Source organism: Cheilinus undulatus, linkage group 17 (genome assembly GCF_018320785.1).
Source record: "Cheilinus undulatus linkage group 17, ASM1832078v1, whole genome shotgun sequence".
Classification (NCBI taxonomy): domain Eukaryota; kingdom Metazoa; phylum Chordata; class Actinopteri; order Labriformes; family Labridae; genus Cheilinus; species Cheilinus undulatus.
The window spans coordinates 20,496,694-20,524,663 of NC_054881.1; the positions used below are offsets into that span (position 1 = coordinate 20,496,694).

A 27,970-nucleotide genomic window follows, 5' to 3' on the forward strand; every position below is an offset into this window, starting at 1 on the left:
TTGGGGTAGAAACTAGCATCAACATTTCTGATGTCCCAAGAGAGTGGAGGGATGCTTGCAGGCTCGTTTTCTACATTTGTTGTATTTGTGAATAATCCTGAAATGTGTGTTCTGCCAAACAATCACAGTCAAGATTTTGATGATGTGCCTAGCATGTTTCTGAGGACTGACTGTTTGGACTTTTGTCTCTAATTCCTGCAGGTGGTTTTGCGATCGTGTTCCTTGTGAAAACAAATCAGGGGGTGCGTTGCGCCCTGAAGAGGATGTATGTCAACAATGAGCATGACCTGCAGGTGTGCGAGTGTGAGATTCAAATAATGGTGAGTCACTTGGATTAAATGTTTTTCTAACTGAGTTCATGTGGTTTTCAAAGGGAGCAAACCCCCCAATGCAAAGGCAATTTAAAAACTGTATGTGTGCCTATAAATTAAGAAAAAGAACTAATTCAATACTTCTCTTCTATCCAGGAAGAGCAGTTTGTACACTTACAGCCTGCAGCAGTGTTATGTTGATGCTTGTTCAGTATTTACTCAACTGGTTCTCATGTGCTCTTCTTTTGTTTCTAAAAGTGTCGTCTGGCATGTTTTGCTCTCCTCCTGAGACTTTCAGCAGAGACAGTCAAGAGGCCATCTGTATGAACATCAGCTCCCTTAAGGACTATCACGGTCTTGACAGTTTTTTTTTGTCTGGCATTAGTAATGAAAAGGGAATATATAACATGTAGTTCTAAAACTGTAGTTTTTCACAAAATTGTCTTTAACAAATATATCTTAGGGATGCATGATACCTATCAGCATTATATTAGTATCAGCATCATAATACCTAAAATGGTAAATATTGCTCACAGCAGATGTGAAAATTTCTGCCCATGTTAACAGCTGATATATCAGCTATACATATTGACAGGATAAATCAGGGCTATTCAATTACAAATTCAGCAGGGCCAAATTTTTGAATCAAGAAATGTAGCTGGGTTTGGCGCTGGATTTGTCATTTTAGGAGAACGAGGCAGTAGCTACGGGCAGGGTTAAGTTATACTGGAGCTAGCGTTTAGCTACAATGTAGCTATTGTGCCCGTTTCATCAGAACAGAAGTGCCAAGAGCAGCACTAAAAGCTTGTCATGATGGAAAAAAAATGTTTTCACTCTTCTTTCAACTTGCTTCAGCTTTAGTTTGCGATAGTAACAGGATGAGCCATTTACTCGCCAGTGTATGGTAGCATTTTTATCAGAACTGGGCCAGTCAGAGCCACACTGAAAGTTTGTCTTGGCAGAGAAGATGTTTTTGCTTTTTTCCCGACCAGCTTTGGCATGAGATTTATTCACAGACAAGCTCCACTGTTCATAAACTATGGCAGCGCCTGTCTGTCAAGCTCAGGTTAATAGCTGTGCATGCCTACGACCTCATTTTGTCTTGCTGCTCTGATTGGCCCGTCATGCATGTACCAGACAAAATGTTTGTCGAATCACCCTCTGAGAAGTTTTTGAAAAGTCCTGCCTTTCCAAAACGCTTTTCCAAATGGATATACCCCATACAATGTATATATAAAGCAGTTTATCTGGTGTGTTAGGTTATGTTGAAACAAGAGATGCTCCTGTTGTATAAGGTGGGGCCAATACCGATACCAATGTTGAAATTAACAATGTAGCTGTTTGATTTTAATATCAGTCTTATTTACATGACCTCTTCTAGTGTAAGACTCCAACATTTCCCTTGTGTTTCAACATGAAAACTGATCAGAGTTGGCCCAGCAGGTTATTTCTTCCGCCCAGTAAAGCATCTCTTCTTTGGTCAGCAGTCAGATTTTCCAGATGCCAACATTAAATTGATTAGACACAACAGATAAACATCTGCTGCTGACATCGATTGCCTCATTTTTTGCTGATGGCGGATGTTTGTCAACAAGATTAATATCAGCCAATACATGTTTAGAAATCCAATCAAACTGTTATGCTACAGTCTCTATTATAGTAATGATCAATTATATCTAGAAGTACCAAAGCTTTAAAAAACTTAGACTCTTAGTCATATTTTAAACCAAATAAGGATTGAAGTAGAGCAACAGTTCAAACTCACATATATGCTGTATGTTGGCAATATTTCAGCACTGATCCACAAATAAGTTGGCGTCAACTTGTGAGTTCAATTTAGAAAGTGTGTGGGAGTTTGTCTCAAATGTTTGGTGACTGAAATCACAAAATTACACAAGATTGGGTGCCTGGGGCTTTTTTCCTTAGTAGTATCAAATCAGTATCAATATCATTATTTCTACTAGTATCACATCTAAGTTTATCATTCTGGCAACTGCTGTGTATAACAGAAATGCAGTAATAGTGTTTTAAGGGTAGTTAAGAGTTAATTCTCTGCAATTTGTGGCTTGACTCGCATTCTTTGCATTCACACATGCATCATTTGTTTATTTGCCTCTCAAGGAAAACTCAGGAAGGAAGGATGCAGGGAAATTTCAAAGAATGGCTGATTGTATCACCATGCAGCTTAATTACAGAGTGAACACTTTGTAAAGTCAAGGTTTTCCTAGTATTCCTTCAACAACCACACTGATATACTTCACACTCTTACTGAAGATAAAACATTCTTTTATTTAATCTTCTGATATATGATATACTTTAACCCCTTCATTTTACACAAACAAGGACATGCATACAAATTTAGATAGTGCTTAACCCCCAGTTGCATACTTGATATTTATTATCACCTGCTTCTCATTAGAGCACACCGTGTCAGCTCCCTCTGCAGGTGGTGGCCTCATATTACACCAAAAAATCCTGACCAGATTACAGGGATGCAACAATACAGTTAGCCCATTAACGCACCTTGATTTATGGTTTTCGATCAGATCAATTCAGAAGAATTTCCCCTGGATTCTGAGAAATCAATGTAATACAGTGCTTAACAAATTTATTAGACCACCCTAACCCTAACCAAAGTAAGGTTTATGCCACAGCTGCCTAAATTAACAGCATTGGTAATTACCAAAATCATTTTTTATGTTTCTGCAATGGTTAATACACCAATATGTAGAAGCTCTTTAACCAAAATGATATTTTTAATGCTAAAATATAATTATTATTGTTATCCATGAATTTTTAAATTTACTGATTTACAAAAAAACTGAAAAAATAGTAAAGCACATTATTATTTCTTGATTAATATGTCCAATTATAGTTATTTACATGCATTCCTGAAGAGAAAAATTAGTTTTAGTGGTTGAATGTTATGCTTGATTAATTTCTGACTTCTCAGAGAAGCCCAGTGAGCCGGCTCAAATTTTGGTGAATTCAGTTTGAAATTCCTCATTCCTGTTCAAAATGGTAAAACGTGGAGAGCTCACTGAAAATAAAAGAGTCCGCATTAAAGCACTGCATGATGCTGGATGGTCTTTGAGACAAATATGACAGGTGGTCTAATAAATTTGTCAAGCACTGTATACTTAGAAAACAGAACAAATTTTAATATGCAATACTCTTTATCCAGGATAAAACCACTACACCAGCCACAATTATTGCATTTATCAGGCTAATTGTCAGAATTATTGCTATTTGTCAGGCTTAGCTTCTGATGCTGGGCAACCAGAGCAGTTTGCAGCAGGAAAAATGCATTCTTGAGTAGGGCTGGGTATTGTTAAGAACCTCACGATTCAATTCGTTTTCAATTCTTTAGGTTGCGATTTGATTCGATATCGATTCGATTCGATTTGATAGTGATTTAAATGTCAATTACATAAGAAGTAGAAATACACAAATTACCTGTTGACAATTTTTTAATAATTATTTTCATGCCCATGTGAACATATTTGGTAAGTCACCTCACATTTTTGAGCAATAAAACATCTGAAAATAAAAATGTGCACGGTAATAACTTATTTGTGCATATGGAGTACAAAAGTAAAAAACATGACAGTTCTGTGTAAACACTGAAAAAGTAAAGTACATGTAAACTTAAATAATATTTCTGTCCTCTTGGAAATTGTGATAAACCTCACATAACATGGTTATGGTTGGCTGGAGTGCGGCCTCTGTCCATACAACATGAATCACACGCACAGCGACCCCCACTGGCCAGGAGGTGAATTGATTCAGAGGATTTGCTGAATCGATATTGAATTGGGGTGGAGGGATATTGTGATGCATCGATTAATCGATGTTTTTACCCACCCCCTACTTTTGAGTTATATCTTGAAATTGTAGTGTTATTCGACAGTTAAGTTGACAGCATATGTTGAAATCTATGACAACAAGAAGATTGATCGTCCAGGACACCTTTGAACAAAAGAATGGGAAATTTCTATCAAGAAAAACACGAAAAGGATGAAAAGGAAGAAGTCACTCTCAGCTACAACTCCTGGCTATCTTAAAAGCTAACAACTGCCCGTAACTGCCATGAAACACTGCCTGATCAACAGGAGACTACTGAATGCTACCTGTTGAGGTAGCATGTGGTGATTTTCGATCCATCTACAAGCAAACAACCGATAATAAAAGTGACACTGCTCAGCTTTAGAAGCTCTCCTGTACTTTCCTGATCATAACATACCATCACAAACAGTCCTGCTGCATCAGAAGAGTCCACACAATCTATATCCAGTCAAATTTTTGGTCCAAAAACAGAAATACATGAGAAAGAGCCAAACTAGTGTTGTCTGATTTCAGATTTGCTTTTGTTGTTCTCAATAATTAAGTGGATTAGCTGTAATTAAGCATCTTTTCTAGGCAATTATTAGCAATCCAATCTCTGACCTTTAGACTGACACCTCGACTAGTTAACTGTAGCTGTTGACTGAAATACTGCTGTAGTTGGCTTCTGCATTGCTCCCCTCTCATCATCTGTGCCAGTGCTTGATTTAAAAACTAAGTTTTTGTCCATCACTTTTTCCATGTGGTGGCTAAAAAGGCCTTCTTTACATGCATTTTAGCAAATCTTGTTGCAGTTCATCAGTCATGTGTCTAATAAAAACTCTGCACATTTCGTCAATGCTCTCGAATTCTTGTGTATGTGTTTTTGCAGAAAGACCTCGTCGGTCACAAGAATATTGTCGGTTATTTGGACTCTAGTATCACAGCGATGGGGTCACGGGATGTATGGGAGGTTTTTATTCTTATGGACTACTGCAAGGGTGAGTTCTGACACACACAAGGGATGCTAGCATCTCCTTTCTGTATGTTTTACAGGAAAGGAAACAGTTAAAAGTTTGATTAGTATGGGTGCGTCATGCACCGTGTAAGTTAATTTCCTCTGATGTTCGTGTGTTATTTGCAGGAGGGCAGGTGGTCAACTTGATGAATCAGAGGCTGCAGACGGGCTTCACAGAGGCGGAGGTGCTGCAGATCTTCTGTGACACATGTGATGCTGTTTCTCGCCTGCACCAGCGCAAGACACCTATCATCCACAGAGACCTTAAGGTGACACATTTTGCCACCTTTGCCTGGTGTAATTCTCTTTTGTGCAGTGTGAAAGGAAAGGACAATCTGCTGGTGCTTTGCTAACGCAGAGGAGACACTAGCTGTAGAGAAATAAGCTGTGATGGATATGTGTGTGAGTGGAAGCTGTGTTAAATTATGGATAACTCTGAAATAAAAGGAGAGGAGATTGTCAGTTGTCAAAATACTTCAGAGCCTAGTCGACTGTCGCATTAATTTTAATACACTGTCAGTCATTAGATTTACCCCATGTAGAGATGTGACTCTAATGCAGTGCCGGGATCTTGATTGATAGCAAATGTTAAAAAAATGATGAGTAGGCATCAGAGTGCTTTGGAGCAACTTAAATCTACAATCATGATGTGAAGTTGGTCTCACGTTGATTTTCTTTGTTCATTTTAAAGTGCACATGTTGCAGGAGGCAAGAAACTCCCAGCATCCTACCAGCTCTACACTTTCGTGACTGCTTGTGTTTCGTTTCTGCCCTTAGGTGGAGAACATCCTCCTGCATGACAAGGGTCATTATGTGCTGTGTGACTTCGGCAGCGCAACCAACAAGTTCCAGAGCCCGCAGACTGAAGGAGTGGCCGCCGTGGAGGAGGAGATCAAAAAGTTTGTGTCTCTTCTCATGTACAATGGCGATATTTGCAGTTAAAAGCATCCGCTTTTAGGGAGGCAGTACATTTTCATCCATGAGCAGCTTTGTTATTTTCATGTGACTGATTGAATTCTCACCTCAAGAATTGGACTGGAGGTTTCTGGAGAGCAATAAATATTCTAATATGTGTGCAAGAAGAGATTTCCTCAATGTAATATTTCATTTTAATGGGCAAATAAATCTTGTTAATGCATGTTAACAAGCTCAAAAGGCTGTGTAGGCTGTTAAATTTCCGGGCCACATTCAGATCAGCTTGTTTTCTTTCTAATTCTGTTCTGTTTTTTTTTTTTTAATCATTTCTATTTTCACTCAGGTACACAACTTTATCATATCGTGCCCCTGAGATGGTGAACCTCTACAACAACAAGATTATCACAACAAAAGCAGATATATGGGTGAGTGAAGAGGATAAACAGGTCACACAAACTGCAGATATCTTGCCTAGCCAAAGCAGAGTTCCTCCATTGCTGTAGAAACACTTAAAAGGGAATATCCTCAGTTACAAAAAAGTTGGGACATTGTGTAAAACATTAAAAAATACAGAACACAGTGATTTTTCACCTGTATTCAGCCAAATACACTTCAGCGACATGCTATTTCATGCTAATGTTTTTGAAATGCACATACCCTTTGACTTTTATGCCTGCATCATGTTTCATAAAAGTTGTGACAGGAGCATGTTTACCGCAGTGTTGCATCACCTTTTTGTGTAGAGACTAAAGACACTAATTGTTCAAGTATGAAAGTTGAATTCTTTCGCATTCTTGCCTAATGTCCATCTTAAGTTGCTTAATGCTGCAGATTTTCTGTTGTATTTTGCGCTTCATTAAATGCCAAACATTCTCAATGGGAGACAGGGCTCGACTACATGCAGGCCAGTCTAGTACCTGCCCTTTAATACTGTGAAGCCATGCTGTTGTAACTCATGCAGACTGGAGCTTGGCCTTGTCTCTCTGGAAACAATAGGAAGATCCCCAGGGTTTTTCCTGGTACCTTTCTTATTATGCATACTTCATACTTTCTAGGGGGGGTCCAGGGGCATGTTCCCCTGGGAGACAAAGTTGTACATTTTAAAGGTAATAACATAAATCTGGTGCACTTTGAGAACAAAATGAAGACGTTAAATCTACGAAAAATGTTTTTCTCTTTAATCAACTTTCTGTTCTTGTACTACTTAATTAGGGATGAGTATCAAAAACCGATACCGACACATCTGATACCTGCTGGACCAAATTACAACATTAATATCGATACTTCATTTTATACCATGGTCTTGGAAAATACGTGATTCTGATTGGCTCTGGAAGTTCCATTGGTGTCCATTAACTTCTGATATATGGACACCTATGGAACTTCTCAAGTAGTACCAGTCGAGAAATCTTTACAATTTTTAAAATTGTTACACAGCAGCTGTTAGATGATAGGTGTAACCATAGCAACCTAAGGCAGTCATACTTCCTGAGCAGGGAGTACAGCGTCACCAGCCTAAGGAGCCTACGGGCCGGCATCAACCGTCACATAACTGACATAAATAAAATGTCACACTCCAAGTCTATGACCAGTAACACAAGGCTCTTATCTCCTTTTTCTGATGTATGACTTGTTTCCAGGCTCACCTTAACTGTGAGAAGCCACTATTTCTATGTAGAGCTAAAGGAAATGCTTCTGAATAACCAGCATGATAATATCTGATAAATATTGACATGCATTAACTTACAGGTTTATAGTCTGATCACAGATGGCTCTCTGTCTCCCTCATCTTCATGCCTTTTCATTGATAAATCCATCAAGAAAGTACAGCTGAGTGAACCCTTTTTGTATTCTGTTGTGGCTTCGTATCTATGGCCGTCCTATTTACTGGAGTACTGAATTACATTTTCATTCCCTGAGAACGTTATGAGATTGGAATGATGATTCTAGTTATTAGAGAAAGAAACCCAAGGACGCTTTACAGGAACACATAGACATGGACAAACTATGCTTTACTGGCTTTAGTAAAACTTTCTATTTTGATCGCGAAACGTATGAAATGATAAATTAGTAGTTTTATTAATTCTTTTCTTGGGGAAGTGACCATGGTATAAGCAGGTTAATGCCCTTCGAGGTGTCCAATTATCTGTTATTAATGGAAGTCCATTGATACCTTGCCACCCCATGAAAGGCCACCTGTTTCTTTTGCTCATAACATATTTGACTGGCACCTTATTGGTTTATTTCTGCAAATTATGTATGATACCCAGACCACTTTTATTCTCTTAAATACAAAAAAAATGTCTTAGCAGGGCACAAGGGTCAACACTATCAATACAGACACAGTATGAAAATAACTAACAATACTTTATAGTAATCCAACTCCATTCAAATAATGTCTTTCTCAAGATTTTATTCTTTCAATTTTTTTAATGAAAATTATGTACAAAGTTTGTTTGTTTTTTTTAAGGGGAAACCGGATAACCTAGGGAAAGCCCATACAGACACAGTAGACCATGTGGCAAGCTATTGCCCTCTGTTTATCAGGACTTCACATGGTTCTCTGTGCTGCCCAGGCCAGTTACAGCCAGTGGGAGGAGGCTGAGGGGGGCGACATTCTGCCGATCGTCCCTGGCTGCGTGTCTTCGCCGGAGTCCTCCTCCCTTGTTTTGTGCTGCTCCATCAGGCTCCTGTCAGCTGCCCTGAAAGCAGAAGTCTAACGCGCTTTAGTTCGTTGTACAGGGTGTCAGCCCTAAACCTTTCAGCCTAAAGAAGCATGTCCTAAGATTCATTATGCTCTCTCGCAACTTGCATCTTCTTTTGCAGGGTCTTAAAGGTGTCCTTCTTTATCCTCAGTTTATTTTCTAGCTCACAGCCACTTCTGGGCTGTACCTGCAGCTGATTTGTTAAGGTGTCAATCTGCAGAGTGGTATCAGTGTCTTTCTTGTAGGCTTCTCTCTGGAGGACCCATATCTTTTGCTTTAGAGAGCCTATCTCAGAAGTCAGCCCCTGTTGGACTTCCTGTGCTGCTGTCTGCAAGGAGTAAGTCCTGGACATCTCAGCGCTCAGTCTGTCATTTTGAGAGGAAATGACTTCTATGAGCTCTTGCATTTTCTCTCTTTGAAATGCCTGCTCCTCTTCTGCCTTGACCTCAGGAATTTATGCTTTGAGCTCTTCTATCTGCTTTTCCATCCCCTGTCGTGCCTCTTCCTGAGCACGTAGTTTGGCTGTCTGCTCCTTCAATTGTTTCTTTAAAGCTGCCATCTCCAACGTGGTGCTAGCTTCTTTCTTGGTGGTACTGGCTTCTTTTCTGGAAGCTTCTTCCCGCAGAGCCTTCATTTCCAGCTCCAGGGCTTCTTTTTCAGCTCTCAGGTTGTTGTACTGTTGTGAGCCATCTAAAGCTTTGTCCTTGAGCTTTTTATTTTGGGCTTCAATCCCCCCAATGAGCTCCTCTTTAGTTTTGTAGGGGTACAGGGCGATGTTTGGCTCAGGGTGAGATGGATTAAGATGCTTTAGCTGTTCTTTTATCATCTTAATCTGTTTTTCGCCTTCAATCCTCCTGTGGTTCTCAGTCTTCACCGTCTGAAGGAGCTCCTCGATCTTTGTCTCATTGGTGTCATTTTTGGTCTCGGCTTTTGATCTTAATGCTTTCTCCTCTTCCAGCTTGAGTGAAACATCCTCCATGAATGTTCCAGGTGTTTTAGAGGAACATGTTGCAGGCATGAAATTCAAAATGTGCCCATATTTCCTAACAAACAATGAAGTTTATTAGTTTGAGTATTAAAAATGTTGTCTTAGTATTGGTTTCAGCTGAATAAAGTTTGGAAAGGATTTGCAAACTACTGTATTCTGTTTTTTCAATTCACATTTTACACAATGTACTAACTATTTTATCACTGGGGTTTCTAATAATCTCAGCAAATGTGATAAATCAAAGTTTTTGTTTAAAGTGTGTCTGTATATGTTGTTAGTGTCACTGTGTGTTTTTTGATAATCTTTTCTTTCCTATCTTCCTCCCTCTATCTTTCTCTTTTTGTGCGGTGTGACGGGGCGTGCATACATGGTTTTCTCCAGGCGTTGGGCTGTTTGCTGTACAAGTTGTGCTTCTTCACTCTGCCCTTTGGTGAAAGCCAGGTGGCCATCTGTGATGGCAGTTTCACAATTCCTGACAACTCCCGCTACTCTTACGATCTTCACTGCCTCATTCGTCAGTCCTCCTTCATTTTATCAGACTCTAAAAATCAAATTTCTGTTTGTACTTGTTGAAGAACATCTGTGCTTCTCCATTTTCTGAGAACTATTTATTTTTGGTGATTCTGCAGGGTACATGCTGGAGCCAGACCCCGACAAAAGACCAGATATCTACCAGGTGTCCTACTTTGCTTTTAAACAAGCTCAGCGGACCTGCCCTGTTCAGAATGTGAAGGTCAGTTTCACTCAGCACCAGCATCAGCAGAAATATTTAGATTTTGCTTCGCTTTCTCTCATCAGGGATTGATTTTCACGTCGCATTAAGTAGAATCATGCTGGGTTCTCTGAGCTCTCATCCTGACCCACTAGTTGTCACACTGTGGGAGGAAAATCTGCTGTAGTACATTAGCTACATACAGAAAATGCTGATGAGATTGCCCATAATGAAGGCAAAGTATTGATGCAGCAATGTATTTTTGTTGTTTATATTACCTATAGTAAACAAAGGTAATATGACTTTTTGCCCCTTTTTATTTAACTTAAACTTTTTAGCTCCAATTTATGAATTTTTATCCTGATTATCACTCAACAAATTTGGCAAGCCAAACTGAAACTTATTAAAACCAAAGACAGCTTTGGCTCACTAGCCCCATGTTATAACCATATTAGGTATAATCACTGACATAAGAGATATGCCACACACATGATAATAGTATCGCCTACGACGTAACGTTAAATAATGCTGTGTAAAATCACCTTTGTGGCAGAGTTGCATAGGTGGTTGGACACATGACATCATTTATCACTGACACAACTGTGTCTTTGAACTCTTCAAGTTCAAACAGAGACTTGAACTTATGCGTTTAGCTAACTAGCAGTGCAGCCGTTAGCTTGTTTAACTTACTCACCATAACGTGCTTTCTTAGGTTTGACATGATATTTTTGAAGCTTTAGATTTCCACCGTTTTAGGCAGACACAGTAGGCAACGCATTATGTGGCTGTTGTTCCTCATCGTTTGAAAATCAGAGAGTCTTGATGTTAGACCAGGAATGAACATGCTCCTCTGAAGGAGACGCAGGTATTACATCTTCAGCTATTATCTCCAACTGTTGATACTTAAGGGGGAGGGGTCACTCCTCCGTTTACTCTGTGGTGCTGAGGATTTTACCTCACGCTGCTGCGAAAGCTCAGCTGAGTGTAAGAAGATACATAATGAAAATAAATTATAGACAAGTAAAAGTAGCGACCAGTGCATGGCCAGTGTAACAGAGTAGAAGTATGTTTTTTAATCACAAATGTAACAGAGTTGGACTAAAAAGTACTCTGCTCAAAAACTACTCTCAGAAGATAGAATTTTCAAAAAAAATACTCAAGTATACATAACGGAGAAAATGTAACGTGTTACTACCCACCTCTGAAAAAGACATGTTATCATCAGACAGCAGTGAAAAAATAGAGGATAAAGCTTTATAAGATGTGAAACTGACATCAAATTGCATAAATTTGAACAAATAGACTAATCCTGCAATTTCTCTTGCAAAGGACTTTTTATCCTCTTTAGTTTATCAGATATTGTCATGTATGATTATATAATTGTCTATGTGATTGTCTTTGATTGTATAATCATTGCAATGCTTTTGGCCTTACTGTGTCATATTGCATTGCATCATATGGTATGGTACCATGTCACATTGTGTCGCATCGCATCGTCACTTATCCTCACTTTCATGGTGGCTGCTTGTTAGGCAAGTCAACCCAAACATCCTTCTCCCAAGCGAAGTTTTCCAACTTCTCCTGGGAGGTCCCAAAAGCTCATGACCATACAGTTTGTAAAGGCTGGAACAAATATAGATCGACTGGTAAATTAAAAGCTTTTCCTTTGGGTCAGCACCCCTTTACCATGATGGTTCATTCAGTTTCATGTCTGCACCACTGCTGATGCACCTGTCACCTGTCTACCCTTAAAGACCCCGAAATTCTGGTTAAGTCCTTCCCTTGAGAGCAAAGACCCATTCCCTACCCCAAGAGAGCAATCCAATGTTTTCCAGCAGAGAACCATTACCTTCACCTGGAGATGCTGACTCTCTTCCCAACCACTTTGGGTTGAAAACTGCCCTAATGCCTGCTGGAGGTTAGGTCAGGGACTGATGAAACCAACTGAACCACATTATGTGCAAAAATGCAGAGATGCAGTTCTGAGGCTGTTAAATTAGAAACACTCCTACTCTTCACCCCAAGATCCCATATAAATGCATCACCTGTGTTGCATTTTTTATTGATGGTCCTAATTAAGTTAAAAGCTTTATGCACACACATCTTCATTACTCTTCCCTGTTAGGCCTGTGCTTAGTTTGAATGGTCACAACTATGTTAACCGTTAAACGATTTTGCCAACCTTTATATACAGGACCAATAACTACTACTATTTGCACCACATTAACTATAATATATTTTATTTACAAATTCTGGATTTATACCACACTGTAATGAATTCTGCTATGTCAGGTTGTGTGATTCTGCATGGCAACATATAATATCCTACAGCATCATATATTGTATCAAACACTGTCATACTAAATCCTGTTGTGTTGTGTCCTGTACCGTAGTGTGTCATACTGTATGGTATTGTATCACATCATACCGCATCATATCATACTTTAACATATCATACCGTATCAAATCCCACCATATTGTGTCCATTCACCCACTCTGTTATCCTAAATCCTAATGTGTTAATTCCTATACCATAGTGTATCGTATCATATTGTATCGTGTAATATTGCATCTTATCCTGTGGCATTGCATGATGCAGTATCATACACCTCTATGAATTAAGGCAGAAATTGCCCAAGAAATATATTTTAAAAAGAAAATTCTGTCTTTTGCAAATCCAGTATGCATTTCTATAACAGTCCTGCATATTTTCTCCATGTTGCAGAATTCTCCCATTCCTACTAAACTTCCCGAGCCAATCAAAGCGAGCGAGGCTGCAGCAGCAAAGAAGAGCCAGAATAAGCCCAGGCAAGCATGACCTGCTTACACTGTATTACTGTTGAAGCTGTAGGAGCACTACATTTAGTGGGAATCATTAGGTAGAGCTGGTACTCTGACACTCATTAAATAATTATGCTAACACTATTTGCACTGATTAACAAGAAGGCCAACATGCTCGCTTTGTTGCCAGACTGACAGATCCAATCCCCACCACTGAAACCTCCATCACCCCTCGCCAGAGGCCCAAAGCAGCCCATACTCAGCCTGCGGCTGGCATCCTACCCATCCAGCCTGCTGCTCTCACTCCTCGCAAGCGGGCTAATCTCCCTGGTGGTGCAGTTCAGCCTGTGGGTGAGTACAGAGCGCTGTCCTTACTATGCTATCTGTCACCAGGAAAAGAAAATGAGCTTTAGAATAAAGATGTGCATAAAGACAGGAATCCCTCTAATCCTTTGTGCACACAGCAAACGTGTTACACACTTCTCCACAGGAGCAGATCAAATGTGCAGGTTAAGACTCGAGCAAATTAATGTAATCAAACCAGAGACCCAAAGTGATTATGAAATTATCTACTCAGTCCAGACTTTGTACCTGTTACAGATCGCTTTATGTTTCTTGATTCACAGATTTATCATCTTCTTTGTTACACTGAAGATGTGCCACGTTTTAAGAGCTCTGATAAACATTTTTATGTCATATTTAGAATAATGTGTCTCTAATAATATTAAGATTGAACATTTCCCATGCTTATGAGTCACGTGCAGTGTATGCTCTTTGTGTTGTCCCACAGGAGTGAGCTTAGACCTCTCCCAGCCAGCTGCAGCTCTGCAGTCACAGAAGGCTCAGACTTCAGCTCTGCCTCTCACCCAGCCACAAAACAATCCAAGTCACGTAGCAGTGACGCAGAAGCAGGTATGCACTGACAAAATTCACCAAAATCAAAGCTGTGTTAAAGGTCAAATTTATCCCTGTATTAATGAATTGTGCAAAGACATGCTCGAACAGCATAAAGCATGTTTGACTGTTTTGTTGGCATTCACATTAAGGCAGAGATTGTCTGTTAAAACTATCTTTGGACTTAATAGTTTAAATACAAGTTATTTTCTTTTCAGTAATATTTTAGAAAATATTTTAGACCAGTGGTTACAAGTCTTTTAGAACTAAAGGTCCCCTAAAATGTCAACAGAGAAAGCTCAATCTATGCCCACCTAAATTTACTGAGAAAGTCAACAGATATTTACTTTTTCATTAATATAACTCAATTTTACTCTCACTGTCCACCAATCTGTTGTTACTCTTGAATGCATTGTCCTATATTCTTCAACATTCTCTGGCAACACAACAGGATGACACTGAATATATCTACATACAAAGATCTTATGGCCCCTTAATGGTAACAGGAAGTGACACAAATGGGTCATATCTTTATTCCTCTTGCTGTGCTTAACCTGTTCAGCTTTAAATTTGGATAACAGCCATGTTTCATTAAGGGATGTCTTGGTGGTGAAGGCATTATGATCTGTCACCAGTTACACAGGAAGTTGACATAACTCTCATGGGAATCACAGATTGCCTTCAAATTTCACATGTATGATCATTTGATTTAATGACAGTCCTGGGAGGATCTATATGGCTTTTCTGCTGTGCTTAAGCACACTGAATGGTTTACCAACAAAGGTATGCATTTATAGAAGGAGACAACTTAAGAATTTCAGCAGGAAATGAACACAGTCAAACTTTTTTTTTAAGAATGCCGTAAGTTGAAAGACACTTGGAACATAACACAAAACAAAACTCATGTTTTTCAAATGCTGATACCAGGGATGAAGGTAAATTAGTTTGAAGTTAGATGTAATGCACATTTAGTGTCAAAGATCAACTTGAGATAGCTCAAAGATCAACTAGTAGGTCACAGTCTACAGGTTGGTGACCCCCTGTTTTATAAAAAAATGGGCATGTTTTCAAAAAGATACAAGGAATATCTGTATGTATATTCTCAAAAAAGTTTAACTGTTAAAAATGGATTTGATGAAAATGAAAGAAACTATATCCATCAGTTCTAAAAAAAAAAAAAAAGTATATTTCTGGTTCACTGTTTTTCGACCGTAACCTCTTGTGTGACCACAAATTTGTCATATGATTTCTGTGTGACAGCCGGTGCAGCCAGCAGCAGCTCCTTTAGCAGAAACAGCAGCAGCAGCAGCAGTCGTGTCTCCAGTGGTCAAAGCTGATGTCCAACCACAAGCACAGCCAACTGTCCAGCAGCAGACCACACCTCCTGCTGCCCCCTCTCAGCAGCCTGATCAGACTCCATCAAGTCCCGCCCCCCCTCAGCGCCCAGCTAGACGTAAGCAGCCAGGTCCAGCTCAGGGCTCACCCAGCAAAACGGCCCCGAGTCAGCCACAGGTATCTCAGCAGCAGCAGATAACTCAGCCAACCTCTGCTGAGATCAGCCAAATAACAGCTGAGATGGTGAGTGGCTCTGTGCTTCAAATCCACCTTCAAAGGTGACTGTGTCTTCTTAATCATTGTGGATAAGATTCAGTCGTCTTTCTTCTGTTTTTTTGTCAATGACTGTGTTGTAAATATATTAATCAATTCAATTTTCTATATTTGTTATGAACTTTATCCATCAAATGACCTATAAATCACTTTTTTTCCCTTTAATCTGAGACTTTTTCCCCCAAAATGTGACCACAAGCACATCAAAACTTGCTTATAAAAATGTCATATCGATTTCCTACATTTAAACACATAACAGACTTGATTGAATTTGAAAACTCCATGTCTTTTTCATCAGACTCCACCTGCATCTCCAAAGACAACCCAAGAACGAAGCAACCAATCCACACCGAGTGACACCACACTGAGCAGCGTTTCTGCTGACACTGCACAGCAGCCACAGGGAACTAATGGAGAAGCTGCTCTGAACCAGTAAGTTGTAGAAGTGCACAAAAACTATCCTGAAGGGGAGGGTTAATGCTTCTTCTTTTTGTGTTTAGGATATTTGATCCTTTTTTTCTTCTTTTAGATCACTTACATCTCCACTGAGCACCGCCCAGCCTGCTGTAGGTGACGCAGCCCAGGATCAGAGCAAAGCTGGATCCACTAACACCCCAACACAGCCTGCATGGAACCCATTTGACGATGACAACTTCCCCAGCCTTGCTGGAGAGGAAGCTAGAGCTGATGAAGCAAAGCCTGCTGGTAAACTTTGTATTTGTATGAATAATGTATTTTTTTACATATGACAAAATGTTGACATCTGTCTTTTTTTGCAGAATTACCTGCAGAAGTTCAGACAGAACCGTCCGAGGAGCTGATTCCAGGCCTGCAGGCAGGGGCTGTGGACAGTACAGCCCAAGAAACTGGTATGCTGTAACATTGACCTTGCGTTCATTATTTTACAGGTTTAAACATTAACTCATACTGCTGAACATGCCATTTAAGAACGTGCATCAAACCAATGCAGGGGACATGTGGCAACCATGATGCATCTGCACACACATAGCTGTAAAAAGATTGTGTTAAAACCGGGCACTTGTGAATTTTTTGCTGAACCTTGATGTGGCAGGCACCACTGCAATTTTTGGTGGAGGCAAATCAGGCACAAAGATGGGCTTAAAACCATGTAGTGAGTAGCGATTCTTACTCATGACAGCACAAAATCAGGAAGTACCACTCTGTCCACAGGGGGTGCCAAAGTCAACACAAAGTGACATCTCCCCACAGAAGCTTTAAGATATTATAATTCCAGTTTGATGAAGCTTTAATAAAAGGCAATAGAATAAGGTAGTTTAATTTCAACACACTATTTAAGTCAGCTTTTGGACATATTGCTTACAGACATTTTCTCTAAAAAGCTTCTCTGAAACAGAAATAACAAAGCTGAAATGCACAATGAATTAATTCCTATTGAGGTAGTTCTTATTGACATGTACAGTAAAATGCTTTGATAAGTTGTTGCCATCTTCAATAAACCTCTGATGCTTCCATTCCAAGCAATGCATTATACTGAAGGAGTTTTAAAGGATATAATGAAACATCAGAACAAGAGTAAATGTCGGAAAGCACCTGATCCATTATTCTGATAGCTTTAAGAAGCTTTTAAAGCTCTGCTTACATGCCTCACATCAATAAAACAAAGAGTTTGTTCAGAATTAATAAGATGCTCACACATTGAACAGGATGACTGGATTAGAATTTTTTCTGTATGTCTATGTCCTGAAAAACAGCTGAAAAACCATCGGCTGTTGTTGATGTGGATTCAGGAGCTTCACTTTTGGCTGTGCCGGATACTCTCCGTACCCTTCAGCTGTCTGATACACCAGGTGAATAAATAAGTCTTATGTATCCACATGTTCACATGAAAATACCTTTCTATTGTCTTGTTTTCCTCTGTGATGACATTTAGTATCCAATACCTTAAAAAATCTACAGCAGATTGTCCTCATCTTTTAGGAACTTTTATTTTAATACGAATCAATATTAGTATGAATAAATAATGCTATGGAAATTCTTCTTGGCAGCCTGACTGGCTCCCAGCCAAATCACATCTCTTTAAAGTCTTTAATGATGATTAAGTTTTTAAGTTTGACAAGATTGTCAACCAGTCTGTTCCTCTGCTGTTACCAAAGTTTGATAATGCTTTGCTAATGTTTGTTGTTAATTGTTTATTCCACTTCAGAGAAGCTGATTGAAGGCCTCAAATCTCCAGAACCGTCTTCTCTCATGCTTCCCGACCTTTTGTCACTGTCTGATCCCTTTGGTGGATCAGTGGAAGAGTCGGCAAAAGGTGTGTGTATTTTATTGCTGGAGACTTGTTTTGGTTACCTTGCAAAGCCGGTGGCTTGACCAGATTTCATGTTTAACTTAAGGCTGATCCGTCTTGTAAAGGTTCAAGCTGATATGCTTGTATCCTGTCAGAGTATGGCTGGACTAATCTGCGTCATTTTAGTGTTAGTTTCATGTAACACAATTGTTTTGGTCCTTTAATGTGGTGAATAAACTTTTTATTAACCGAAAACCATAACTGTAGAAAGATTTGTTTCTTAGAGCTAATTTAGTCAATACCACAGCTTTGCAGCTTGCTATGAAGAATCCAAATCAAAGAGTTAGTGCATGGATCCAACAGTCTTTGTTATCGTTGAACCATAGCGGAAGTTTTCTCAATTTTTCTGTCCAATTTTGGCTTTTTTTTATGCTTTTCAGACCCTCTGACAGCAGACGATTCTCTGCTGGGCTGCTCTCTGATCTCTGCTCCGTCCGCTCCTCCAGCAGCAGGAAGCACCACCTCCTCCATCTCCTCTGCTCCCACCTCTGCTGCCTCCGCTTTGGATGATTTTAGTCTGTTGTCTGGAGACTCTGGACAGCCTAAAGGTAAAATGGAAGTATTCAATAAAGCCTTCATACAGTATTTGTGTTTTGAACCACAGTCATTTTTCAATATTTACAAAATGCTGCAATAGCATTCCATGTAACAGTTTACCTTATCTGATTGTATGAAATTTTTTTTAATGCATGGTGGATATGTGGAAGTCAATATTAGGGCATACCTGAGTTCATTTTGTCCTTATACTTTCAATGCGGTGAAATATCTTGTGTTCACTTAAAATGTTAAAGTCCCTGTAAAGTGAAATCCAAGATTTATGTCTAAACTCACTAGATATGTTGGTATAAGGTTGATTTCAACATGTGATAACACTGACATCTATATGTGACTGAATTTTGGATTTACACCATTAGAAAGTTTCTCACCTCTTTCGTAGCTAGGTTTCATTTGCCCCCCCTAATGCTACAACAATATAAAATCACTGAACAGCTTATCTTAATACAGTCCTTTGTTAACTGATGCCATTGCCTTTATTGAAAAATAACAGCCAGCTAAATCCTGTATTTTTGTTCATTGCCAGCTAAGTTTGCTTAATCTATCAGCCACAGTGGCCTACAGGTCATTAAAAGCATCATAACAGGAAGAATGGTGACAAAAAACACTCAGTCTCTGCTCAGGCACAGAGCCAGGCAGCTGAGCTCTGGCCATAGTTCCCCGTAAGGTCACGGGGCAGGCTAATTGCTAGACTGCTTGTCTATTTTTCACTTGAACCAGGCATAGCAGGAACAAACATCTTACCTGCTGAAAGTGTTTTTGAAGTTTTATTTAATTTGTCTTTAGTCCTGGATGATTAAAAGAAGCAGACTGGAGCTTTGTCTCTCTCAAAGCGGCAACAGTTTAATTCCTCATGTCTTTTAGCGTTGTAATAGTAAAGGTCGGTAAAGCACTGGAAAATAGAATGTTCTATTCCTGCCAAGTCTGTCGCAATAGGGTCTCTAATACTAATCATCGTTGAATAATTTTATTTTAAAGAGCAACATCAGGCACATCAGTGTTTCAGCAGCCACTTGACAACAAAAACATCTCATGAATTGGAGAGATTTTACTTCACATCACCCAAAAAATAGGATATTAGGAATCCTTGAAGTGTTAAATACAGGATAACAAAATGAAACTGAGACTTTATAGCTCTAACCCATCTGCCTGTCATGACGTAAAATTTGAGAGGATCATATTTCTCGTGAGTGGGCGTGGCGTTGGTGCATTGAACCGACACACCCAGACCATCCAGAGCAGACATTACTGCCTTATTTTTCATGATTTTGACGCTTTATTTTGCAACATAGAGATGTTTTTCATGACTGAAATTTGACCTGGTGGTTCATAACACACTGGCCTGTCATACAACAAACCTAAAATACAGATTTATTTTATAACTTTACAGGGACTTTAAGCATAGTCAATTATAAAGCATATATTAACCTACATTGGATTGGCTCAGCTAACCTTAATACTAAAGTTGCACTGGTTATAGAAATCAGGACCAACGCCAATGCTGATGTTTATTATTACAATTCAGCTGATGGCCGAAATCTGTACCCTTAATCGGCAGTTGGGTGTGCTAATTGCCAGTATTAAACTGATCAGACACAATATAATGCCCACATTGTTTGCCGATGGCTGATGTTTGTCAAAACAAAACAGCAACAAAACAACAATAACTAACTCTGAGCAAGAGCCCGAATAAGCTGTTGTGTAAAATATACTTGATTATGCTTGATCTCACCACTGTCATAGGGTAGCCACAGGGTGGCAGGAGAAGCACTTCCAGTAACAGCTTCCCATTTTTATCTGAACAAAATTCAGTCTTTAAAGACTGTGATTTGATTACCCTCACACTTCACTCAGTTTGAAAACTAACAGAAGGTAAAAGCAACTTTTATCTATAAAGGGTTTTGGTTTTCCTCAAAGATGATCAGTGTTGGATATTTGCCAATATCTGATATGTTGACATTTCCAAACTCATTTTGGCCAATACCAATACCAGTACACTCTACTTTTTTATTGTAAAGAACAGCAAGTCTCTCCTGTAAAGGAATTGACCTGTTAAGAAATTAATTCTTTTAACCAAACTGCTGTTTTGGATATCGATTCCCTGAACCAGTCATGACAAAGTTCTTGATATAAGACAAAAACACATTTTCTCATGGGCAAAAAAAACCAGACAAGCTAAACTAGACCTAAAACCTCGGTTCTTAGAATACAATTTAGAAGTTTAAGAAATGAGGGTAAAGGAAGGGGTAGATTATCTGTAAATATTGGCAGAAATTTTCGATACCATAAATGGAATTTTGAGCTATAATCTGCAGATACCGATATACCAAAAATATCGTACCTCCCTAATTATCTTTTGTATGAATGGCATTTGGTCTGCTTAAAAATTCTGTCAAATGACAACTGAGTCGAGTCATGATCTGAGAAGTGCTTCTTCTGAATTTGGAAATCTGTATTGTATGATTTGAAAGAAGAGCTCCACAGCTGTCTTTGGTTTTTGATTTCTTGGCTCTGCAGTGAAAGTATTTAACTGTAGCTGACAGCTCCAGCTCTGAATCTCAGCCTGACTGTGTGAGCCAGCTGCAGGATCATAATTACTACTGAGCTGTCCTCATAATATCTTATCTAACACACTTTGTACTGCTGGAGAGCATCAGCTGCACTAACTGATGATTTTTTGGAACATTTTGGATATATTTAGGAGTGGTTTTGTTGAAGAATATCTCCTCTAATTGACCCTGATGCTCTGTTTCTTATCTTTACGTGTTTACAATCCCTCACTTTATTCTCCTCTCTGCAGACTCATCTCTGTTGATCTCAGACTTTGAGCCCCAGCAGGCCACTGTAGAGGCCGGTGAAGAGGACGAGTTTGATCCCATCCCTGTCACAGGCAGAAAGAACTCTCAAGGTAAGCTTCTTGATTACCTAAGGAAGCTCAGGTGGGTCAAATTGGTCTCAAATCATAGGCTGTTTATTGGGTTTTCTTCCAGTTGCATGCTTTGATAACTAATGATTAATAGTTGTGAATGTTTTAAACCAGTAGAAGTAAACAGGTAAATTCTGCCCTCTCTTTCTCTCTCTCTTTCTCGACCTCTCTCCCCACCCTTAACTGCTCGTTGTGACCCCTCGCTCCTCTGCTTCTCCCCCCCTCTGTTTGCCTGTTTTTTTTTTCTTTTTTACCCCTCTTCCACCCTCTCTCTCCCGGCCAGTTTCAGGAGGCCACTCGCGCAGTAACAGTGGCGGCTCTGAATCCAGCCTGCCCAGCTTGGCTCGCTCCCTGATGCTGGTGGACCAGCTCATCGACTTGTAGGCGCCCACCCAGCCCCCTGCCCCCCCTCCCATAGAAGCTGTAACACTGGATTATAGACTGGCATAGCATAACAGCAATCAACACTGTTTGTCAGAGCTAGCTTCCTGCAAACGCTCCCAGCTGTCATCTCCATTCTAGCTGCCACAGTAGAAACAGCCTCTCAGTGCTTCTTCACCCCCCCATCCTCAATGCATTATCCGCTCCTCCTCACCTCTCATCTCTCAGCCTCTCACTCACATTTTCTCTTTGTTGTACTCATCATGTATCATCAGTAAAAGAGCGGCCAGTAGACTAACATCATCCTTTCTAAACATGGCATCTCTCCGTCAATCAGGATATGATATTGCTATCCCGTTTGTTTGAACAATATTGCATCATGTCTAATAGCAAACAATAGAAGATCATTGTTGTAATGTACAATAGGCATAGTTCTAAGTGGTCGTAGTTCTTATGGTGCACAAGTGAATTTGTTGTCTTTGCCTTTTTAAATTCTCCTCCCCCTGATTTATTTGCACATTTTGGAGTTGAACCATGACAAAGTGAAATGACCATTTCTTTAAATGAGATCCGTTTATTTCCTCTGTGAAAGTGAAGCTTTGTCATGTAGCCTGATTTGCACAGTAGCATAAATGTGACCTCTGTCAGGGCTGTTGGATGGCATATATTAAGCTGCTATAGACTAGACTGAAAGATTAAATGAAATGAACCTTATGATTGGAAATGAAACATAAGTATGTTCCTGCAAAATGAATTTAATGTGAGACAAAGAAGAGCAAAACATTAAGGGTGATGTCTTAAACGCACAGCGGCACGCATCGCAGCACAAGAATCTTTGCTAGTGAACAACAGATAGTGTTTTCCTGCCTGGTGCCAACAGTGTTCAAGTAGCAAATTTGTTCACAATCACATTTGCACCCATAGGCGAGTGTGGTCAGATGCACTGCTGGCATTTTGCCAAATACGAGACAGCAGAATGGGCAACAGACAGTTTGTCTAAAGTGGCTCTCAGTGTAATTTCCAGGTATTTAGACAGCGCATTGACAGATAGGTGGGTTCACAACTGGGTCTTTTCTTTCTGAAAATCTGCCATATTTAAAGCAATAGCTCCTGGCTGTTAAAGGAAATAAGTGATTGACACTCATTCCCTTTTGTAACATTAATTCAATGGCTATAAGACAGTGAGGAATAACAAAGGGATTGAATAAACCTGCTTGTGCTTTGCACCATAATTTGCGCTCAGATTGTGTACTGTTTAACTAGCAAAAAATAGTTGGACACACTCTTAATGCAGTTGCACCATGCACATAGTGTATCTATTTAGTAGTGCCCTGAATATTTTGATTAGTCTGATCAGTAGGGTCGTAACGGTTTCAGTGTTTATTCAGCATTCTTACTGTACATACAACACATTTCAGTGCATACAGTCGTAAGACAAATACGTCTGAGTGAAGAAAAAAGGCAGCCACAAATGCCTAATTTTATTTTTTGCCTTCAAAACTTTATTATAGGAGCCAACTTATTCAGCAAATGTCTGGCCCATAAATAAAATTATCAGGACAGGCAGGGTCGGGCTCAGATAGGGTCAGTCTGGATTTTTGGGACTGATCTAAGCCCACACATAGAAAACCACTGATCTAAAGGTACTAGATGGTACAAACTTTAATTTAGATTCACTACTGTCTGTTCAAAATCAATTATAGTAACCTAGAAGTCTGCATTAAAACTAAGGTACCAACTGAACCGTTACACCCCTACTAAGCAGTGATGTGCCATAGATATATTATAGAAAAATACTTGACACAAACTGCTGTGACGCAGAGCTCTTAAACCCTGAGTATATCAACAAAACAAATCATTCCCAAGCGTTCAACAAGGACCTGCTCTCATCTGCTGTCATTCTTAAGCAATAGTTTGTAATGACATTAAATGAGGGACTTAAATGGGTTTTATCAGTGTACAGGAGTGTGCCATATCAATAGAGAATGCATGAAATCATGAGAATGAATTAAATAATAAACAACAATAGGAAATAGAAATACAGTAGCTATTATATAGGGACTATTAGTGACTCTTCAGGTAATTTTTTGGCACAAACAGATTAATATGGCATTCAAAAAATGATTTTCACTCACTTATTTTTTCTTTCATCACCACAAGCATTCATCCCACATTGTGCAATCCTCCCTACATTCCTGTCATTTGTTTACTCCTTATTTATGTAAATAGATATCTGTCTGCGGCCTCTGCAGGCTCTTATGCAGACCATAGAAGTGGTTATTCCTCCCCTGTATATATGAAGTCATTGTCATAAAGCTTTACTTGTGGAAAACATATTGCTTTACTTGTGAAAACTCGTATATATATCTTTATATGTATACTCTGTATATAGATATATATATGACAGATAAATGACATGGTTCTCCTGTTAATAAATGTTAATATGAATAGAGTGTTAGAGAATGAATGTAAGAAATAAATATTAGTCTATAATAGAAAAAAATATCTATGATTCTTAACACCATAATCACATGAATAATATTGAAGAATATATACATATTTCATTCCTCTTTGTGGAATTGTGTGTTGAGAAAGTTTTTTCTTGGTTCTATCTGCTCTGTTATTGTCAGTACATTATAATGTATAGATGATAATCCTGGTCTTTGTTAAACCTGGAGATTAGGCCTGATCCCATGTCTTTCTCCCTGTCCTCTTTCTCTGTGAAAAGAAAAAGTGAGCCTGTGTTATGATGTGGACTAATGAAGGATTATATTTTTATTCTGAACATGTACAAGTTTTCTGGAAAAAGTGGGGGCTGAATCTCTAGTCCTGTTTAATTTCTTCGCTGAACTAGAACTTTATTTTGAAAATTTGTGCTCTGTAAAACTTCTTTTGCTTTACCGGTTGGTTTTAGTGATCACAGAGTTCATATCAAAAAGCATGGCAGTGTTGTTGAATGTTCTGTTCATGTGTGTTGGTATACAGTGTTAAGACGTGTGAGTGTGCGTGGAGTCCGAATCGTTGGGTGTGTTTTTTCCAGTAGCCTACTTGTGTTTGTTGTTTGCTGCAAAACATGACAACGGTCGTGGAACTTGTTGTCATTAAAATCTCTTCTTGAAAGCACAGACCCCTGTTCCCCCCCTCTCTAAATTTCTCTCAGGAAGTCAGAGCTACATCACTCTCTCTGAGATTGGCTTACTGCTCCTTAATGTCCGCCAGGACGTCTGCGCTCCGTGTTACAGTGTAGAGAATTTGTCTAATAGGTGATGTGTGAGGGGCTCTGTAATGTGTGAAAGGGTTAAAGGTGAAACACTGCTGTTGCAGCATCTAGTCAGCTGAACAGGGTTTAAAAAATCAGCTCCAATCAGCAATATAAATGTTTCTGTAGGATCAAACAAAGTTTATTTTCTTCCTATGAATCATAACAGTGGGAAGACTACCTCCATTTACTTCTGTTTAGCATTTTTTTCATGTCACCTTTATCGTACTGTATTCATTAAGGAGATCAACTTAAAGCTCCTGTGAGAAGATTTTGTTTGGTTATGAACCGGACTGGAATGAATGCTAATAATTATTTAAGAGCTACAAAAGCAAACAGTGAACAATTTGAGACAAGATTAAGTGATTCTGTTAAATCAACTTTAATTTCTTTTAAAGCTGCTGGGGGGTAGGTGTCAGACGAAATTCTCCCTTTTTTCTTCTTTTTATTTTGCAGTTTTCTCACCACTATTCAGGCTAGAGTGTTTTATGTTAGATACCACTGTTTACACGTGTACTGAACAAACTGGCAAAGTTGTAAATGGTACAATTTTGTCCACAGGGGCTGCCAAAATCAACACAAACCAAAAAGTCCTCACAGGAGCTTTAAAGTACCCCTTTCTGGGAGGAAAGTGAAAATAATCAGGGTGTTTTTGGCATTATAAATCTGAAATATGTTTGAATGATAAGCAGTAACAGTTTGGTTATATGCTGATAAGTAGACAAATCCTAGCAGGTTTACAGATGCTAGTTAGCTAGTTTAGCTACATCCAATTACTGTACATCAGGGGTTGACCGATATTGTTTTTTCAGTGCTGATACAGATTACCTGGTAGTTATCAGGAGTGATATGCATTTACAGAAAAAATGAGCCAACAGTAAATTGTAGGAGTTTAGATTTAGGACTCACACCAAGTGAAAAGGTGTGAACCTGTCATTAAAAAGCGAGGTTACTTCATAGATTCATATGTATAACAGCAATAAAAGTGATTTTCTATCTTTGAAAACTGTAAGCCAATTACAGTTTATGTTTGCATTAAGCAGTAGTACAAGTGTAGGATTTTTCGCTTAAGTAAAAGTGAAAGAGGTCTGGCTGCAGACTGTAGATCTCAGGCTCAGAGATGCTGCCTCTGTCAGAACAGAAGGGATGTAATTTGCTAGTACAACATATGTCCTGTTTTAAAGATTCTCTTTTTGAATTCAACTTTATTTGTAAACAAATCCATCTTATCAGAGATTGAATTATGGATAGACCTGCTTTAGAATAATTAAGTGAACAGAGGTTTGCTTTAGCTTTGTTTTCGTTTACTAAAGCTAACGTAGTTATGTCGTTAGCATAACAATGTAAGCCAATGTAGCTATGTTAGCTTTAGCAAAGTAAACTAATGCTAACATGGCTAAGCTAGCTATTTCAGTAACATAGCTGTGTAGCTATTGTTGTCTCTTTAGCAAATGTAGCTTATGATAACGTTACACCCCTGGATTATAACTGCAGATGTATTAATGCGTTCATCACTTCATTGTTCCAGACTGAGCTCATTTGGATTGATTCAGATAGAGACTGTGTAGAGTGAGACTGTGAGACACATCTCAAACTTAGCTTATTGGTGGAAAACTAAAATGCTGACACAGATAATGCCCAGGTCAATAATCGGTCGACCCCTTCTGTACATACTTGCAATATGCACAATTACTTCATAAATGACTGAATCAAGGCAGCAGCAAAATAGAAAAAAATCTCTTAAAGTTTAATCCTTAATTAGCATCTGAGTATTGCTGAAAGTTCAGAAAAAAGCTCAAAAGTGTTGTGACAGGTTTGTTTATGCCCAGTTTTTGTTACTGATCTCTGTAAATTCATTTACCACAATATTTTAGAAAAATTAGTACAACTTCAGTAACAGCCTCTAGCATCATAACAGCCTGCAAATGTTATGCAGATATGCAATTTAAATGTAATAATCCCACAGATTACTAAAACATTAGGAATAAATTCCTAAAAATATAATCTGAGAATGAAAAAGTTAAACACTTGTTAACATTTTTGTTTTTCATGTACTTACAAGCATACAAGATCTGTTTCTATAAAGATGCATGTACAGGAATATAAGGCGTGCACAAAATAAAAATTAAATTTGCCTTAAGTTTACTAAATTATAGACTTGTTTCACAAAATGTGCACAAATCATTATAAAGCATGTGGAATTTAAGAAATAGACACAGACTAGAAAGCCCACATGTGTTTGAAAAAAACATATTGATGTAATTTCACAGGCTTTGTAAGATGAGAGGAGAATGAGTTACAGATGTATAATTAAAGTTTTTCGGTCAGGGAAATTTTCAGTGGTTCAAAGGGGGAAGGTAGCAGATCACTACAAAAAACAGCTCTTACATTTGCAGGAAAAAACGTTTTACATGTGTGAGATTATTACAACGAAAACTGCAGATCTGTTTTGCATTTCTGGTTTATTACATTTGTAGGTGTTACAGCTCCTAATTTAAACTGAGAATTATATCATTTTATATTTCAGTAAGTTTAAAAATAAGGGGAGTGGCTAATATAGAAACACTCTCCTGAGTGTATATGTTCTGTAAGGATTGCATGTACTGGGTAAGATTTTTTATCATCCTCTTTTTGATCCTCTCATTAACATCCTCATTTTACAGTCACTGTTTGAACCTATGCAACTCCCGAGCTTTTTCCCTGTAGCTGCCAGTGTGCTGTCGTGACCAGTAAAGCCAAGCAACATGTGAGATTAGTCCTTGATGT

At 38.8% G+C, this 27,970-nt stretch overlaps 1 protein-coding gene across 2 annotated transcripts in view; it reads left to right on the forward strand.

Annotated features, from left to right (window-relative positions):
• LOC121524701 (AP2-associated protein kinase 1-like) overlaps positions 1-27,970 on the forward strand; it is a 40,768-nt gene that overhangs the window by 4,574 nt on the left and 8,224 nt on the right. The window contains exons 2-20 of one of the 2 annotated variants that reach the window (XM_041810173.1): positions 202-320; positions 5,026-5,134; positions 5,278-5,420; positions 5,929-6,050; positions 6,410-6,491; positions 10,141-10,273; positions 10,389-10,492; positions 13,197-13,279; positions 13,443-13,603; positions 14,043-14,164; positions 15,407-15,724; positions 16,053-16,186; positions 16,284-16,459; positions 16,534-16,623; positions 17,488-17,583; positions 17,940-18,047; positions 18,464-18,631; positions 21,439-21,546; positions 21,848-21,944. In XM_041810173.1, coding sequence (XP_041666107.1) covers positions 202-320; positions 5,026-5,134; positions 5,278-5,420; positions 5,929-6,050; positions 6,410-6,491; positions 10,141-10,273; positions 10,389-10,492; positions 13,197-13,279; positions 13,443-13,603; positions 14,043-14,164; positions 15,407-15,724; positions 16,053-16,186; positions 16,284-16,459; positions 16,534-16,623; positions 17,488-17,583; positions 17,940-18,047; positions 18,464-18,631; positions 21,439-21,546; positions 21,848-21,944 — 2,473 coding nt within the window. The remainder of the gene's footprint in view (positions 1-201; positions 321-5,025; positions 5,135-5,277; positions 5,421-5,928; positions 6,051-6,409; positions 6,492-10,140; positions 10,274-10,388; positions 10,493-13,196; positions 13,280-13,442; positions 13,604-14,042; positions 14,165-15,406; positions 15,725-16,052; positions 16,187-16,283; positions 16,460-16,533; positions 16,624-17,487; positions 17,584-17,939; positions 18,048-18,463; positions 18,632-21,438; positions 21,547-21,847; positions 21,945-27,970) is intronic. The other variant, XM_041810174.1, reaches the window with a different exon arrangement.